Source organism: Halictus rubicundus, chromosome 12 (genome assembly GCF_050948215.1).
Source record: "Halictus rubicundus isolate RS-2024b chromosome 12, iyHalRubi1_principal, whole genome shotgun sequence".
Classification (NCBI taxonomy): Eukaryota; Metazoa; Arthropoda; class Insecta; order Hymenoptera; family Halictidae; genus Halictus; species Halictus rubicundus.
Genome location: NC_135160.1, coordinates 14,335,683 through 14,352,382, shown reverse-complemented (window position 1 = coordinate 14,352,382; position 16,700 = coordinate 14,335,683). Strand labels below are relative to the sequence as shown.

General features: G+C 42.1%; 1 protein-coding gene and 1 long non-coding RNA gene across 7 annotated transcripts in view; one reads left to right on the top strand and one right to left on the bottom strand.

Moving 5' to 3' along the window:
* The window catches only part of Ttk (zinc finger and BTB domain-containing protein ttk), a 57,351-nt gene extending 48,248 nt beyond the window's left edge, over window positions 1-9,103 (top strand). For 4 of the 6 annotated variants that reach the window (XM_076798127.1, XM_076798125.1, XM_076798128.1 and 1 more), the window contains exons 5-7: window positions 2,559-2,818; window positions 7,102-7,377; window positions 8,658-9,103. In XM_076798127.1, the coding sequence (XP_076654242.1) occupies window positions 2,559-2,818; window positions 7,102-7,377; window positions 8,658-8,810 (689 nt within the window). In that variant the 3' untranslated portion in view covers window positions 8,811-9,103. The remainder of the gene's footprint in view (window positions 1-2,558; window positions 2,819-7,101; window positions 7,378-8,657) is intronic. The other 2 variants (XR_013083169.1, XM_076798131.1) reach the window with 2 other exon arrangements.
* A 2,946-nt stretch (window positions 9,104-12,049) lies between these two features.
* On the bottom strand, window positions 12,050-16,089 carry LOC143359844 (uncharacterized). Its single transcript, XR_013083171.1, has 2 exons — window positions 15,887-16,089; window positions 12,050-15,387 (listed from the first exon to the last, which is right to left on the bottom strand). It is a non-coding gene; the product is annotated as an uncharacterized LOC143359844 (long non-coding RNA).
* Between the last annotated feature and the right edge of the window lie 611 nt (window positions 16,090-16,700).

Sequence of the window (16,700 nt, the reverse complement as noted above, 5' to 3'; positions counted from 1 at the left end):
AGAAAATGAGATCGCGGGAAACTGTTGAGAAGAAAGTATAAACGTTGCGAGTACAGAAAATCTATTATATATATATATACATATATATATATGTATACATAAATATATTATATATGAATACCGTATTACGTTATATTATATATTGTATTGTTCATCCTGATTTAGGGTGAGTCGCTTCTATGTATATACATATATTTATATATATATATATTTGTATATTTATATATGTATATATATAAAAATTATATACGTATAACGAAGTAACTGAAATATGAAAAAAAGGAAAAAGCTGCATGTTCACAAATTGATCGTCGGTCGTCGGCTGTACATTTTCTTTTAATGTACGTGCGTATACCTATATATTGGTGTCTGGTGGCGATAAGAGCGATAACAATTTGATAATTATTATTACTTTTATTTCGTTTTTACCTAATTGTAGTTTCTTTGTAACTCTTTGTGATATACATTGCAATAGTCTATCCGACCGTTTATTTCTTGTATCGATTAGCGCAACCTTCATTAAAGCAAGACAAAGAAACATTAGATTGTAAAAGGTTCTGTTTCACACGGTAGTCGTCCTTTCTTTATCGAATCGACGGTGCTAACCGAAGTCAGCACTGGCTAAGTAGATGTATTATTTAAACCTGAATGCAAATAAAATTCCAATACATAGAATGTAAGCATTTAATACCGGGAGAGTGTGATAAGACTAGACGAGAGATATAGCTCTTCGGAGACGAGCTTTCCGAATTTCCACGAGCAGACATATACTGCACCCGAGAACAAGTAGCTTCCCAATGGATGTGTATCGTTGCCAGTCTGAAGCAGTTTTATGGAAAAGAATGTTCCTTTTTGTGGACCATCTCGATTGATACAGAAATAAAACTCACAATTTTATTGCACACTTAAAACTCACTGTTTTTCGATGTGTGATATTCTGAATAACATTCTCCGAACATCTCAAACATTATTCGATTCTATCTCAACGGGATTCTTGTTTAGAATGAGGTGGATGCAACGGAAGCTTTCTAGCTGATCCCCTAATTCCACAATTTAACACCACCTGATTCTGTTTCTAGACAATTTTAACCAAAGCGAAGCGTTTACTATAATCATCGATATACAGTAATGCCTCTATGTGAAACAGATGTGCACGATATTTGTGAAAAATCTATCCCCACTACCGCAAGGTGTACCCCTTATGCTGAAACAATGCTAAGCCAATGACTTTTTTGTTTCTAATTATGTTTTCGTGAAACTTTTACTAACGTATTTCTGACATTTTTCTGATTCAAGAGAAACCAAACAGAATACAATTTGGATTATACTTACTTATTTTATCCACGATACAGTGGTTCGGATAATCGAGATGCTACTGTATCGCGAAGCGAACGAGTAAATACGATCCGAACGGTATCGTGTTTGGTGTCTTTTGAATCAGAAAAGTGTCACGAATATGGCGGTAAAAGTTAAATGAGAAAATAATTAAAGAGAAAAAAGTGCCGTCGATTATTATTGTTTCACTCGTCTATGATCATGGAACAGTGTCTGCACACGAGACGAGTGAGATTTCGGCTCTGAAATGTTCGCATCTATCAAGACGTTAACATTTTGAAGAAACAGAAATATTTCTTCCATACAACGCGTCAAATAAAACTGTCCCACCTCCTCTAATATAGCAAACCTAATTCCTCATTCCTGATGTTCTTCAGTAATGTCTTCTCTATTCGCCACAGTAGCGAAGTTCTCTATTTGTCACAGTAGCGCTCGGTTAAATTTGACTGAAACTGTAGCCTTATCTCTGTTAACAAGAGAAGAGAATGAAACTACTTCTGGATCCCAAACTTAGCAAACTTGAGTGAACGCTACTGTGTCCTTCGTCCACTAAAAGAAGGCACAGAGAAACCTGATATCCCTACTTCTAGCACAGTATTTTCTCCAAATTTGTCCCAAAATACCTATCTGATAAAAGTCCCAGAACTATCCCCACTGCCGCGGGGTATACTGAGTATGACCTATGTATATTATGTTACACTCTTCGGCGTCCGAGGCCTCTAGAGGTTCACTATCCTCTTCTACGTTCGGCGTGGATCAAGGAATAGTATCTCCTGGCCGATATATGTCCCCTTCTCGTTTGTACCACCGATGCTGAGACACCCTGTATATCCGTTCTGTTAGAAACAGAAGAACCGAAATAATGTTACAATTGTTACGAGGGTGTCGGTTCTGGCTTATATCGGTCACGATATTCTATAATTGTTATTTCCAGTTCGAACCTAAAAATAGCAGTTATAGAACCGTAACCGATATATCCTCATAACAATTATAATATTATTTTGGTTGTTGATAACTGTCTCAAGAACCGATATTATAACTGCACCCTTAATAGTCTCGAAGATCCGTTAACATTGCTCGCCTTCTTCTGGTGGACGAAGAAAATCGGTTGCCCTTCCGGTCCCCGTCATTAACAATAAAAGAAATCGTGGTCGAGCTGCCCAGAGGGCTGTAAACCCGCAAACTAACAATCCTGCGCCTGTTCTCTGTCCATGTCTAACCAGACCAGTTGCCGAATCTGCCGACGGACATCACGTTCGAGATCTGCACGTCATCGTCCTCGTCGTCGCCGCCGCCGCCGACGACGACGCCAGCTCGGACCGGCGAGGACAGCTTCAACGAGGACAACGGCAGCAGCACGTTCATCAAGTCCGAGAGGGTGGTCAGCGGCATGCACTTCCTGACCGATCGCGAGGAGGATCGGGCCGATCTGTTGCTGCCGAAGTCCGAGTCCGGGGAGGCCGAGCCGGAGGTCAGGAAACAGGTTGGTTGGTCTGCTGCTTTTGGTACTGCTTCGGCAGGCAGTGCACCACCTGCGCCTGGCTTCGTTCCGAGGACGAACACGAGGAAGAGGCGCGGCTTGCCGCGTCCTCGCGGAAATTGCACCAACAGAAACGGACAGACCACGAGGAGACCGCTTCAAAGGCCCGTCCCGCCGCGGATTTGATAGGGTGCTTTCCATTCGCGTCACGGGCATTAGGAAATTTTGTTAGATACTAGAGAATTCTTAGCGAGGATCGACAGGGACCTTCTATTGTTGCAGACCCGGTGGGCCGTTGAACTTTCGCAAAGGGGAGGTCACGATTATTCTTCGTTCTTCTTTAAGGGGTTACGTATCCTCTGAACGATCTGCACGCAGATTGCCAGCAGGATCTGTCGGAAAATCCATACCCGTCTGGCTGTGGTTTTCGCAGCAGACCCTGCGGACAGAATCGAGCTCCAGGTTGGTCTCAGATTGACGGCAGGATCTGTCGGAAAATCCATACCGTCTGGCTATGGTTTTCGCAGCATAGCCTGCGGACAGAATCGAGCTCCAGGTTGGTCTCAGATTTCCGGCAGGATCTGTCGGAAAATCCATACCCGTCTGGCTACGGTTATCGCAGCAGAGCCTGCGGACAGAATCGAGCTCCAGGTTGGTCCCAGATTGTCGGCAGATCCTGACGGTACAGCCCGATCATTTTAATCCTCCGACAGCGGGATTCGGGTTTCGCTCCTGAATGAACAGAAACACCTTCAAAAATATGTTTTATAAAATTGATAAATGAATAGATAATAGTTTTAACCCTTACCTGATGTACTGACTTTCACGGCCCCAACAGAATTTCTGTACACTAACTTTCGCCGCTGTGTTATGCGACAATTGCGAATATCAAGTTTCTTGAACTTTTTTTTAGAACATTTGGATCATTTAGTCTTAAATCGTATAATTCAAGGTATCCGAGAAAATTTATACAGAATTTTAGAAAGGTTCTGGTACGGTACTTCGTAATCTGTGTAAACACTGTACCGCTTAATGGCTAAGAATGTTATTGCAAAATTTTATCCAAATTGATCTCGTAGTTTGTCAGACGCGTCTGGTACCGATTTTGAAAACCCCATTTCGAGGAGAACGCGTTTAAAGTTACAATTATCCGTCACTTTGGTTTTAAAACTTCGCCAGCATTCCGACTTTGGAAAAATCGATTTTTTTTTTAATTTTATGAAATGTATGTAACCCCTTAACGCTGCTGGGCTTGAAACGTACAGGGTTGACGAGGGTAAACAAACCTTGAAACATTAGAGCTGACGAAAAGTTAGTGTCCGAACAGTTCCGTTCACAGAAAATCGTAACCTCTCCTTGCAGGCCAGAAAATCATTTTGCTTAGTTATCGAATGCAGTGTTTTGTTACAGCCAGTAGTTTCTAGTCAGTTATTGCCGATAGTGAAACGTTTGTTAAGTTATTTAACCAATATTTATTCGATCATATTGACCAACGGAGGTACTACTCGAAGTAGCGCGTAGAAACGAGCAAGCACTATGTTGCGAACACGTGAAACGACTTTATCAGAATCGGAATTCTTTTTTGTTGTTTGAATCTTTTTGTTTTTTTCTTTGACCGAAAGAACTTTTACTCGAGACGAGTCAATTTCGGTGAGTTCGATATCAGCACTGACAACCGACTTTTTTTTCGATGAAGATAAGCGTCGTTGTCCGATACAGTGTGTCCTAGTGAAATTTGATTAATGTTGAAAATTGATATTAGAACGAGACAAAACGACAAAAAAAAAAGTATTAGGTGTGTTGTATTTAAACTCGTTTAGTCCAAGTATTTCCTTTTTAGCTACAATTGTGAACTTTCGAGGTCTTTCTTTCTGACATCTGATTTATCGATTAGGAAACGTTGATAAACAAAAAAGAAAAAAGAGAACAGAAACGAAAGCGTGTGGTGTGTTCAGAAAGTTTTCTCGTTATAGGCGTTGTATTACGATATATACATATATATAATATATATATGAACGAACTGTTTGTAACATTTGTTTAATTAGCGTATAAGGAAGCGTGCTTCGCGGATAGCAAACTATATTTTCCGTCGTTCTGTTTGCGAGTGCGTCTCTGACTGTTCCCATGTAATTATACCATCCTATGTTACCGCCAGCAAGATAACCATTACGGATCGGTTCTTTTCTTTTTTATTTTTATATTTGATCGCCAAGCACAGGAGAGACTTTTGATTGCCAATAAACTGGAAACTGTAAAGTTGAAGATTTCTTATGTCACTTTGTACCAGCCGAATGGAAAGCACCCGAGGAGGAACGTTTTCAGTTGGAAAAGTAAATCCTTCCATCCTTGCGTTCATTCTCTTATCTCGTTTGTCCCCGTATCTATATCTCTTATTAAAACAGCCGTTTACTTTTCTCTCGCCGGGGGAGGGGAGGGGAGGGGAGGGAAGGGGGTTCGTTGAACCGGCCTTTCTCTGCGTAACAGAGCTCCCGGCTGGAAGCGGATCTTATTTTTACGTCAATTTATCATGGGTGACACCTTTTCTGTCGGTGCATCCTCCGTCTGCTTCGCTGCGCCGCCGGACCCTCAACTTACGTAGGGAGCAACCTCGAACACGTTCGAGAACGTGTTTCAATCCACATCAGAAACTTTTGTCAACTGCCTTTCTAGAAAATCCCAGGTGGAATTGATTAAAAAATTTTAATGTCACGCAACAGATTAAAATTGAGATAGACCGAACGGGATTCATACTCGATCTCGTTTGTTAACGCTAAACCTACCACCGCCAGTCAGAATTCCAGATTTTGTATTTTACAATTACTGAAATTATAAAGGTGCTTCCATGGGAAATGATTAAATAAATATATTTAGTGATTCGCACAAGATCTAAATAAATTTTATCATTTTTATAAGACAATACGTGTTACTTTTAAGGCTCGGTAGGTTTAGTGTTGAGTAAATAACAGTCAACCGTAAAAAAACTGTAAAATTTTACACTGCACAGGACGAAAACATTCCGATCGAGCAACACTAATGTTTGAGCGGTGGGAAACAAATGGTGGGCCATCAGTCCTAAATATTACAACTTCGTGTACATACAGTACTGCTCGCTTAGGCGTCCCCGCAGTTGCCTGGCATATTTATAGTTCATGATGTTCCGGAGAAATGATCTGAGAATTTGTGCAAACGAAGAAGAGACGATAATTCGGTACGCAAAAATGTCGAATCGGTAAGTTGCGAGAACAGCGTCGCGTTTGCGTCCAATCAAGCGAGCAGTACTGTAGTTTGTTCAAGATCAAATCGTCCTATAGCATTTCGCTTTAATTAAAGAACCTACCATAACAGGGGCAATTGCGTAACTGGTGTAAACGGTACTTAATTTAGAAATGCAGTCATGGCTGAAGTCAAAGTCATATGAACGTTGACGCAACAGTAGACAATTAACAATTAACTATTTCGACTCTTCGGAACACGTCCCAGCGTAACATACTCGATAAGAAATGAACTGAATCTGGGGAATATTATCCATGCCCAAAAAATGTGACTATTCAAATATTTCTCGTGACCAAAACAGCACAGTTTTATCGGTGGGTGCGCGTCGAGATCGAAAAGTCTTTTTCCAAATTTTCAAAACACGTCCCAGCGTAACATACTCGATAAGAAATGAACTGAATCTGGGGAATATTATCCGTGCCCAAAAAATGTGACTATTCAAATATTTCTCGTGACCAAAATAGCACAGTTTTATCGGTGGGTGAGCGTCGAGATCGAAAAGTCTTTTTCCAAATTTTCAAAACACGTCCCATCATAAACGAACCGACAAATCCTGTGCAATATTTTCTAAGCCCTTAACACTAGGTTTACGGATCACTAAAAATGACTATTTTACATTTCCTTATAAAAATAACATGAATATATCTGTCAAAATCTGTAGCCATTTTTTAATAATATATACCTCGAGAAATCAATTTGTTAAATAATTCCTCATGGATCCATGTTTGCAATCTCAATATTCGTGAATTAAAAATATTAGAATCCGTCATTTTGACGGGTCCCGTAAATCTAGTGTTAAAGCGTCCAAACATCCGCAAATTTCCCGCGAGTAAAATGGCATAATTTTATGGAAGGGTGCACGCTGAGTCTATCGAGGGGGAAGGGGGCGGTTGAAAGGTTGTCTTTCTGAACGGGGGTTGAAGCGCGAGCAACGAGAGGAACGGGGGGCGAGGAACGATGATTAAACGAATGAGAGTGGGAGAGAAAAAACCAAATAAACGTTGTTTTACAAGCTGCTGGAATACCTCATTCAAAACGACGGTTCCGTAGTCTGCAAGTGGTGCGGCGAGGTCCTACCGTCTCGAACTCGTTGGTACAGGCACAAGTACAAACTCCACGTCTCCACCCAGGTCACCCAACCGGCGCCGCTCTTCAAGTGCCACAGCTGTAATGCTTACTTCAAGTCCCGTAAGGGTTACATTGGTCACCTGAGCTCCCGGCATTCCGACAACGAGAACGACGAGAACAGGGAAGAGCCGACCAACAAGAAAGCCCGGAAGACCTCCGACGTAAGTCTTACCCTCTATCACGCGATCGCTTCCTTAGCCGGCAAGGTCATATACAGGGCGAGTCCTAACATATCACGACTTCGAATAGCTCCGTAAATTAGCTTACGAGTCATCCAAAGCCGTTATGTTACGAGACACCCTGTACGGAAGTGCACACTTTAAGCGTCCGCTGCTATCCCCCACAATTCCCAAAAATTCGGATCCCTTGGAAACTTAACCCTTTGCCTTGCAATTTAATTCTCAGGTTTCCGACAAAAACGCACCACTCGATGTTGCTTGGCACTCCGTGTTGCTTTAAAATCAAAGTAAAACGGTTCAGTTGCCGTTCCGTGTCATCTTATATATATGTCATTTTCTGATGGAGAGTCAAAGTCGGTTAAGGCAAGGGGTTAATACGTCTCACTCACACAAGTGTCCCGCCTCACTTAGGCGTCCGCGTTCGGCTCTTCGTATCCCCCATCGATTGACACTCGAACAGCGAAAGCCTTTCTTCCGTCCGCGCAGATGATCCGCGTGCTCGCGAAATTGAGCAGGTTTTGCTGGCCGGTAAAATGCGCAGGAAGCGAACGCGTTATGATCAACGGAAACGAGTAACGCGAGCTGTTGATTACTTCATCGCGATTCCGTAATAAGGTCGGTACGGTGTGCCGTGCACAAACAGGAAATTCTTGGTAACCGGTAGCAGTTCGATTCGAACCGGCTTCTAGATCGAAACTGACTTGTAATTACGAACATTATGTTATTGGATACTTTGAAAAATTTCTGACTCAGAGTTCAGAAGTTTCGGACGCCAAATTGTTTTTAACTCTCCGTCATAAACTAACCCGTATATCAACGATCGAATCATTTCAGACCGACCTCGAAACAATTTTATTTTCCGCCGATTTGGAGCATCGGGCGAAATCGAATAGCACGTTTTAATCCGGAATCTTGGAATTAAGTGGTTAGGCAAGGTGTTAAACTATGTTGATGGAGGTATTAGATATGTTGGTCAGTAGTTAAGTGAGCAACGACAGTAACGAGAATATTTGCATATCGGTGAACCGGATCACCGTCAAACGAGATAGAAAATATCTGTAAGCTATTAGATTTCTTTTTTGGACATAGTCGATTAGTCGAGCCCGTCGAAAAGGGGCTAGACGATCAGGGAAGAAAGGTTTTCGCGGCTCGCAACCCCCGTGTCCGCTTGCTTGCGCATCATTCCCGATCGTTCACGCTCCGTCGAGAGGATAAGGGCGAACAAAAAAAATGTGAAACCGTGTGCCCCCCCTCCCCCACAGATCGGGAAAGGGCCGGACTGGGAGCAGCAGAGGGAAAAAGAAGAGAAGCTGGTGGCGGACATAATCGATCGTGTGAAGAGGGAGTGCGAGGCTCAGGGTGAGACGATGACGAGACGGGGCTACTCCAGGCGATCCACCGTGATGAACAGCTAAGGGCGAGCCCTCGTTATAGGAACAAAGGGGAATCTGACGTCATATCATCGTCGTACGATGCTCTCCTCGTGACTCGGCTCGAAGAACGTCAGGTGTGCGCACCGATCGATCCCTGCCGACGTTCGATCGACCCCTTTCGTCTTTTGACCGATTACGAGCAGCTCTGCGATAAAACACTAATTAAGGGGAATCTCGAGTTTTAGGGAGGCTAAGATCAAACTAGGATTAACGTAACTTCACCAGAAAAATCGGCGTTTCTGTGCTCAATCGTTCGCGTTTGCCGAACACACGGTAAATCCGGTCCGCGTCGCGACGATACCGACAGTCCCGGGTCTGCGAGGACCCGAAAATATCGGGTCGGGACGGGTCGAGAATCTTTCAAAGTAGAAAGGTCGGATACCCGGAAAACGTAAAATTAGATCGGAAGAGCGTCGTACTGGTTTGATTACAAATTTTTGGGGTCCTCAAACTCAACTCGATCGCAGCTTCGGGTACTCGGAGCATTGTAAACTTTCGGGATCCCGAGCCCGAGCCCGACCCGAACCCGCGGTGTCCTGGCACACCTGTAAAATCCCCGAGTCGTCGCGTTCGCGACCGTTTTTACAAGGTTGCCGTTCGCTCTCCGGTCATCTGTTCTAGAAAACGAAGTCGGCAGGGTGGTCTTCGATCGCCGATACGAGGGTCTACAAAACTATCTAGTCATAACGCACGCACGCGCGCGGCTACGTATATTTTTTTCGCATCCTAATCGGCCGCGCGGGGCGGCACACCACACGATATGTAAGTATCTAAAACTACGTTATTTGCCGCGGTTTACGGTTTGCACGCGCTAACTGCGAAAATTTCGAAATTGGGCCTGGGAGCGGCGCGTCCCCTGGCTCCGCTCGTCGAAAACTCGAAGATCGCTGGTTGATATCGTTCCTTTGATCTCTCGGTAGATTTCCGCGGGTCTCCCGGCCGCAAATGAAACGCGGCGGCGCGGATGTTGTAGATTGAACAGTGGTATTTTTATCGCCGACTGAATGGCAGCGGTATGATTGTCGCTTCCGGTTCCTTCTCGACTGGCGATGCCGATTCAAACACCAAACCAACAGTTTTTCCTGTTGCTCCTCAGACCGAGGTATACCGCTTAGCCTGTTTCACGAGAGCGTGGGCACGGCGACTTTCGAGACATTTTATGCAGTCCCATGCAGTCGCCAGTTCTGAAACTAATTCGTTTTCAGTGTTAAACGGGGATCATAACTGTTACAACCAAAAAGGAAAAAAGTCATGGAATCGTAGAAAATTTTAGAATAACTGTTGCTTTTGGTCCCCGGTGTCAAAATACGACTTTCACGAAGTTTCAGTTCCATATCAAACATATGTATAACATTTTATCGTTATTATTTTGTTATTTTATTCCATGCAAACGTCTCAATCTTTGTGCCAAAAGGCTCTTCGCGTGGGAAGAAAGTTGGATCTTTTTTTAAAAGAATTATGAGATCACTTTATCCTTCGTTCCTACTTGCTTTAAACATTGAAGGTCATTGAGAAACTTAGCTCCTTCGAGATGCGGTTTCAAAAGAGTTTCAAAAGGTTTTTGACCTACAAGGCACCGAAGAATGCCTGTGTTTCTTAGTGAGAAAAACGATATTGAGAGATTCTGAGGAAACGCGTGTCGAAAGAGGTTGCGCATGTTCGCTCTAACACAATCTCGCAGTTATGGGATATCAAGTTTCGCAGATATTGCGTCCACGCTATTGTGAAACGGTCTGTAAGCTGGTAGAACAGAAGGGAATGCCACATATGATGTGTTTCTAAATAGCGATAGTGATCTCGGGGAAAGTGTTCCATTTAATCCGAGTATGATCTGACCGGGCAAATCGATTTTTGTTATTACACACACCTCTGGCGACAGGTATTCGATCAAACGAATCAACCATTGGGTGCCACCGGTGTCACTGCTCATACATTTAACAGGAAAAAAATTTTTGTTAACTATACAAACAGATGCAACGATAAAAGTCGTATTTAAAGAAAATATTCGTATAAAAATATTAATTTCGTATGATACGGAATCCGAAAATTTTGCATCGATCTAGGGATTGATCAATCGTCCATAAGCATTGAAGAAATCTTTTCCATGAAGCATTCGAGAGCATTTCGAAGCTTTGCCATGCTATTTAAAATTTTCTTCTAATTTTCGCCTAACGTACAGATTTAACGTAGAGATACAATTATTTTATATTTGGTAAAAGAACAAGATGGTCTATCATTCGATCGAAATTTTTCTACGATATCCCCAATATTTTGGGAACACCCCAAAAAATTCTTTTTGATCGAACACTTTCTGCCAGTGATGAAATCGATTAATAGATGGTGTAATAAAAGAGACGGGCTGTATGTATTCCAGGAAGAGAGTTTGACAGTTAGATGAAAAAAGTCTGTGATGAATTTTCGATGATTTCACGCTCGATCGAATGAAAAGCATTCGATACAGTTCCTGTTTCAGCAAATCGGGGCACAGCGTGTCCAAGAGATGATAAATCGGCATTGCCAATCTGGAATGTACAGAACGCGGAATGGAGTTGCGATTCGAGCCTGAAAAGCTCTCCCGATGGGGGAAACAGAGAATCCAGTGCCAAATATGTATCTTCCCAAGCGTAGGACATCTCGTTGCGTATAAAAAAGAAAAGAAGAAAGAGAAACGCATGGAACGTTCACTATGATACGCGACGAGAGCGATCGTTTGCTCAAAAAGTGCAACCGTACTACTTCCTTCGATTGTGTGGGTTCACTCTTTCGTTATATTCGACGGGTACAGGTGTCGCGTGTTCCATCGTGACTCGCATACTTGAGCAACAATCCCGACGCCAAGAGGCGTCCATTCAGCGGCTCGTCAACGTGAACGTCGCGACGCGCGTGAAATTCATAGAAATTATATCGGTATACGGGTATTGATGCATTTAGATCGCGCGGGTGACGTTCATCAAATCTGAACGATTTTTAATTAAACCGAACGCACGCTTTGAGTAAAACATGAAAAATTTACTTGACTCCCTTTTAAAACGGTTTCTCCGAAAATTTAGTTAAGCGTTATGATCAATAGACTGTGGACCGCTGTGCGACATACAAATTTTCTGCATCAACTGCGTGAAACGGGAGCAAAATAGAAATTTCTTTCTTCCTCTCACAATTTTAATGACAAATCGATATTCTTAAGTATTTTTAATCTTTCCACATAAATTCGTCAACTCCACTTGGCTGGAACGTTAGTTTGGAGTTTCTAGAATAGAATGTAACATTGCAAATCTTGATCAACAGATCTCCCGTTTTGTTGATAGAAGAGACTTAAATTATTTCGTATTTTATGTGTATGTGTATATAAAGAATATTATAAATATGAAGTAATTTATTGACTCTAAATATAAATCTTAACAGAAACTTAACTGAAAAAAACTTTATCAAGGTTCAAATGTGTGAGAAATCTCAGTATAGTTTGTTAAAGTTTTTTATAAAACCAAAGTACCGACAATCGTGTTTGCTATAAATGCATACAGTCCGCAGTCTACTAGGTTGAAAACCTTTCATCTGAAAATCATTTGTACAATGGGAACATCTATCTATAGTTTCTGTTTTTCAACCAATTTCGAAAAGGAGATTATTCAATTTAATATACTTTTTTCACCCCTTGCACTATACTCTTCAATAATTCTTCAGTAGGGTTAAAAGTATCCAATTCTTACAAAAATTCCGAGTTTTTCATACGTAATGCGGTTCTTGTTATATAAACTACTTAATTATTTATAAAAGGGTACTCCTCTTTCATTTTGATGAAATTTAAATGTGCAAAACAATTGTTAGGATGACTATGAGCAAACTCTGCCTTTTCCCAATGAGCGAATTCGTCCTTTAAGGCAGGAGTGGAGGTCCCTCATCATGTCCCAGAGAATATATTTCAAGGTCATCAAAATCAAAGATGCTTTTCCAAATAATTACCAAAATTCTAAATAATTACTAACTCTCCTTAAATCAAAATAAAATTCTATGCTATCTCTATCGGTATAATAGTCATTGAAGAATACATTGACATATAATAAACACAAACATTCATCTTGTTCCAATTAATAATGAACGACGCTGAAGTTCTAATTGCTATAATCATAAAATTAGTGGTAGCGCAAGGGGTTGATATAATTATTTTTGCTTGAAGTTTGGTTTGCTCAAAGTGGCGAGATCCTCGACTATCCGGTTGGCCATCAAATTTGTCTAACGGCATTTTGCAGTGTGCGCCAGGTATGCGAGAGAGGATGTTCGCACACCTGACACGCTCGAGCAGGTTAGTTGGGCACGGACTAGTGTCGCTAGAGAGAGAGAGAGAGAGAGAGAGAGAGAGAGAGAGAAAGAGAGAGAGAAAAAAAACGGTAGATAGATCGATAAAATAGATAAAAAATATATCTACGCGTACACGAGGTACGAATAAATCTAATTATATATAAATATATATAATGCGCGTGTTTGTTGCGGTAATCGACGCGGCCAGCATTATATTGTATTAATCTTGCTGAATATTCCAAGAAAGTCTGTCCATTTTTTCGAATGTCTCGAAAGTATTTTAATCTCTACTTTATTGTTGCGTGTCGTGCGGCGCAACGGCAGAAGAACGAATTGCATTTATCTCGGATTTTAAAACTCACGATCACAATTTGAGTAGACCGTGCGCGCACGGCTGTTATACAGACACGTCGCGCACGTAAACTGACTAGTCGTTAAGTTCGGTGCTAATCAAGAAAGGCGTAAATGCCTTTTTATTACGAATACGATTGCATCCATTATTTTTCGGAACGAGAGAGAGAGAGAGAGAGAGAGAGAGAGAAAGAGAGATAGAGAGCGAGTGAGAGAGAGAGAGAAGGCTTAACCCTTTGGAGGGGGTTCGCGTTCCACGGGGGTGTCACGCGAACGTTGAATAGCCGTGAAACAAGGGCGGAGAGAGATTGAATCAAATTCGTTCGAACGCGCAGTGTATTTTGTCTGTAATATTTTAAATGGATCGGAAAATTAAGTCGACGGAAGGGAGGGAGAGAGGGGTGCACACGCGACTATGATCTCCAAAGGGCTAATCAAAAGAGGGCAACTCTCTTCTGACATTGCGCGACGGATTTTACACGTAATCATGTACAGGCGCGTACTTGCAGGCGAACCTCTGCGCGTATACTATTGTATTTCTAATCCTACGCGCGCGTAATGAGACTTGCGTGCACGATTTCGTCGTGATTGTATACGAGCAGAGGATGATGTTAATCGACTATCGTCGGGGGAAGCACCATGAGCCACTTTTCGTCTTCGTTGCTCTCTCCCGTCCGAGACGACGAATACGGGTTCTTCCACATTCTTGAACGAGCACCGGCGTGTCTCTTCAACGAAAACGTTGTAATTCGACCATGCGACCGTTTAGAATTCATCCGGTAATGATAAGCGGGCAATAATCAATTCAGGTTTACGGCGAGATTGATGCAACGCTTGTGCAACAAGCGAACAGAAACTCGTGGCCACTCTAGAACAGAGAGAAAGAGAAAGAGAGAGAGTGAGAGAGACCGATAAAGTCTGACAGGAATAATTGTAGTGGTATCGCGGCTTTGGGACGTTCTCAAATGAAACAAAAATAAGAGAAACAGCGCGCAGGTCGTGCCGTGGTTCGAGATACACTTTTTTTTGTAAGATTAACGCGTCCCACTAGGAGTAAGAAACGCGACGGAAACAATCATCCGGACGGCAAATGTGATTCGCATGATTCGCAAAAGTCTCCTCGCGTGCTTTGTGCCAATCGAGCGTTCCAAGCCCGCCCGAGCTTCTTCGGATCCTTCCACTTGCGCAGTTGTTCCGTTTCGAATGAGAAAAGGGATATCATCGATAGGTCCAAACAACGTATACGATCCGTTCGAAAAATTCATTCGCAGCAACTAAATCTCAGAGAGAGAGGGAGGATAAGGTGTGTGGACAACGTTGCGTAAACCCTGATTCATGTCCGTGCTGTTCACGACTCGCCTCCGTGGCGAAGGTAGATCAAAACGTCAAGCTCCGACGCTGTAAAGATAAACCTTATTTACAGCCCTAATCTGTAGAGAGCGCGCGCGCGCAAGAATCCCAGCTCTCCATCTTCCGTGTGCATTGCCCTTTATCGTGAGAGAGTGTGAACCTTGCGAGAGAGTTGATTCCTGGAGAGCCATGATGGATCCCGGATGATCTCGACGACCCGATCTGCCTTCGCTGTGACAGCTACGAACCTTCCATTACCAATCGTCTTCCTCTTATTATGTTGTTTTGTACACGACACGCTGCGACACGTTGATATTAAGTGTACAGCGACGATATAATGTAATTTGTATAAGTAACGAATAACGAGTATAAATAATTTGTAGTCCGTTCCCTTTAGCAGCGCGTAAGTGATAAACGAAAGTGACCTTTTTCTTCTGGGAGATGCGGATGATGTGTAAAACTTCGATATCGGGAAGGGTCGGTAGACAAGCTGCGGATCGCAAAGTTTCATCCAATTATTCCGTCAGATAGCGTTTCCTTTAATAACCGGCTTCCCTCGTTTCTGCGACAGTCGAAAATGATCGGTTAGCATCTTACCCGTGGCAATTACATAGAGCGGAGGGACAGGAAGACGAAAGAGTGGTTCGCTCGGCGTATTTCAATCTTCCGTATTGAATCTTAAGTGTTACTAATCGTAAGATCGTAAGGCTGACCTCCTACGTCTAATGAGACGATTCAAGTTGAGAGAAAGAGAGAGAGAGAGTATTCGAGGAGATAAATTATTTATTTGTTTACGATAAAAAAAAACACGAGGCCGTTTGCGAATCGTATTTCGGGCGGCTCGCGCCGACTCAAGAGGAAAGACTATCATTGTACATACAGTGACAGCGACCGCCCGAATGTGCGACCCCGTCTAAAAAGTGCACGAACTCCACAAGCACGTACGTACTATACGATTGAAGGAAAAAAGAGAAAGAGGGAGAGAGAGAGAGAGAGAGAGAGAGAGAGAGAGAGAGAGAGAAATGAGAAGAAATAATTACAAACAAAACCATAGTACTTACGATCACGCTAATCGTCACCGGTTAGCAAACATTACAACTAACGAAATCGAACATATTGTGCATTATATGTCGGGAAAGAAATAAAATCAAAATGAACCGATTAACAGTATGTCTTTTCAATCATTTCAGCGATAGTCCTCGTCGTCCAAGGTAACCGTTCATTTAATCCTCGCACGCTCCATAAAGATTCATCATAACTAGTTCCTTTTTACGCTTTCATTCGACGCAATTATGTTTCATTCGTACTCTTGTATTATCAATAAATATATCAAAAAACAATATAATGGCTGAAAAATAAACGATTTTATAGTATTTCTTTTTATCTTCCAAGGAAACCTCTTAATCCTCATACTTAGAAATCCTTGGAAATACTTGCAGTCGTCCATTTTCACCTAGTTTCTTTTTACATTCGACACATAACATTATCACTGGAAAATGGAAGATTCGACAGTATCTAAAACAGAAAATGTGAATATTTTATTGAAATTATTGTTGGAAATCACTTAGCAGTCATAATAATTAGAAATAAAATATTTTCATCGTTTTCTTATTCCTTCTATGTCATAAACCTATGACATAGAGACGGATAATGACATTTGCGTTTCCGGTGTGCACTGTGAATTTCAAATACAATATTCGACGAGAACCTCAGATTTCTGACATCTCGTAGATGATTTAATCTCGTCTTCAATTATCTGAAGCCGGGTCTATGAGTATAATATGGTCAGAGAGGACATGAGAGTGCTCACGCTCGGGGTTTTAGTGTCCCCACTTTTCTGCATCATCTTTTTAGCCTGGAACGGAACCTGCATCA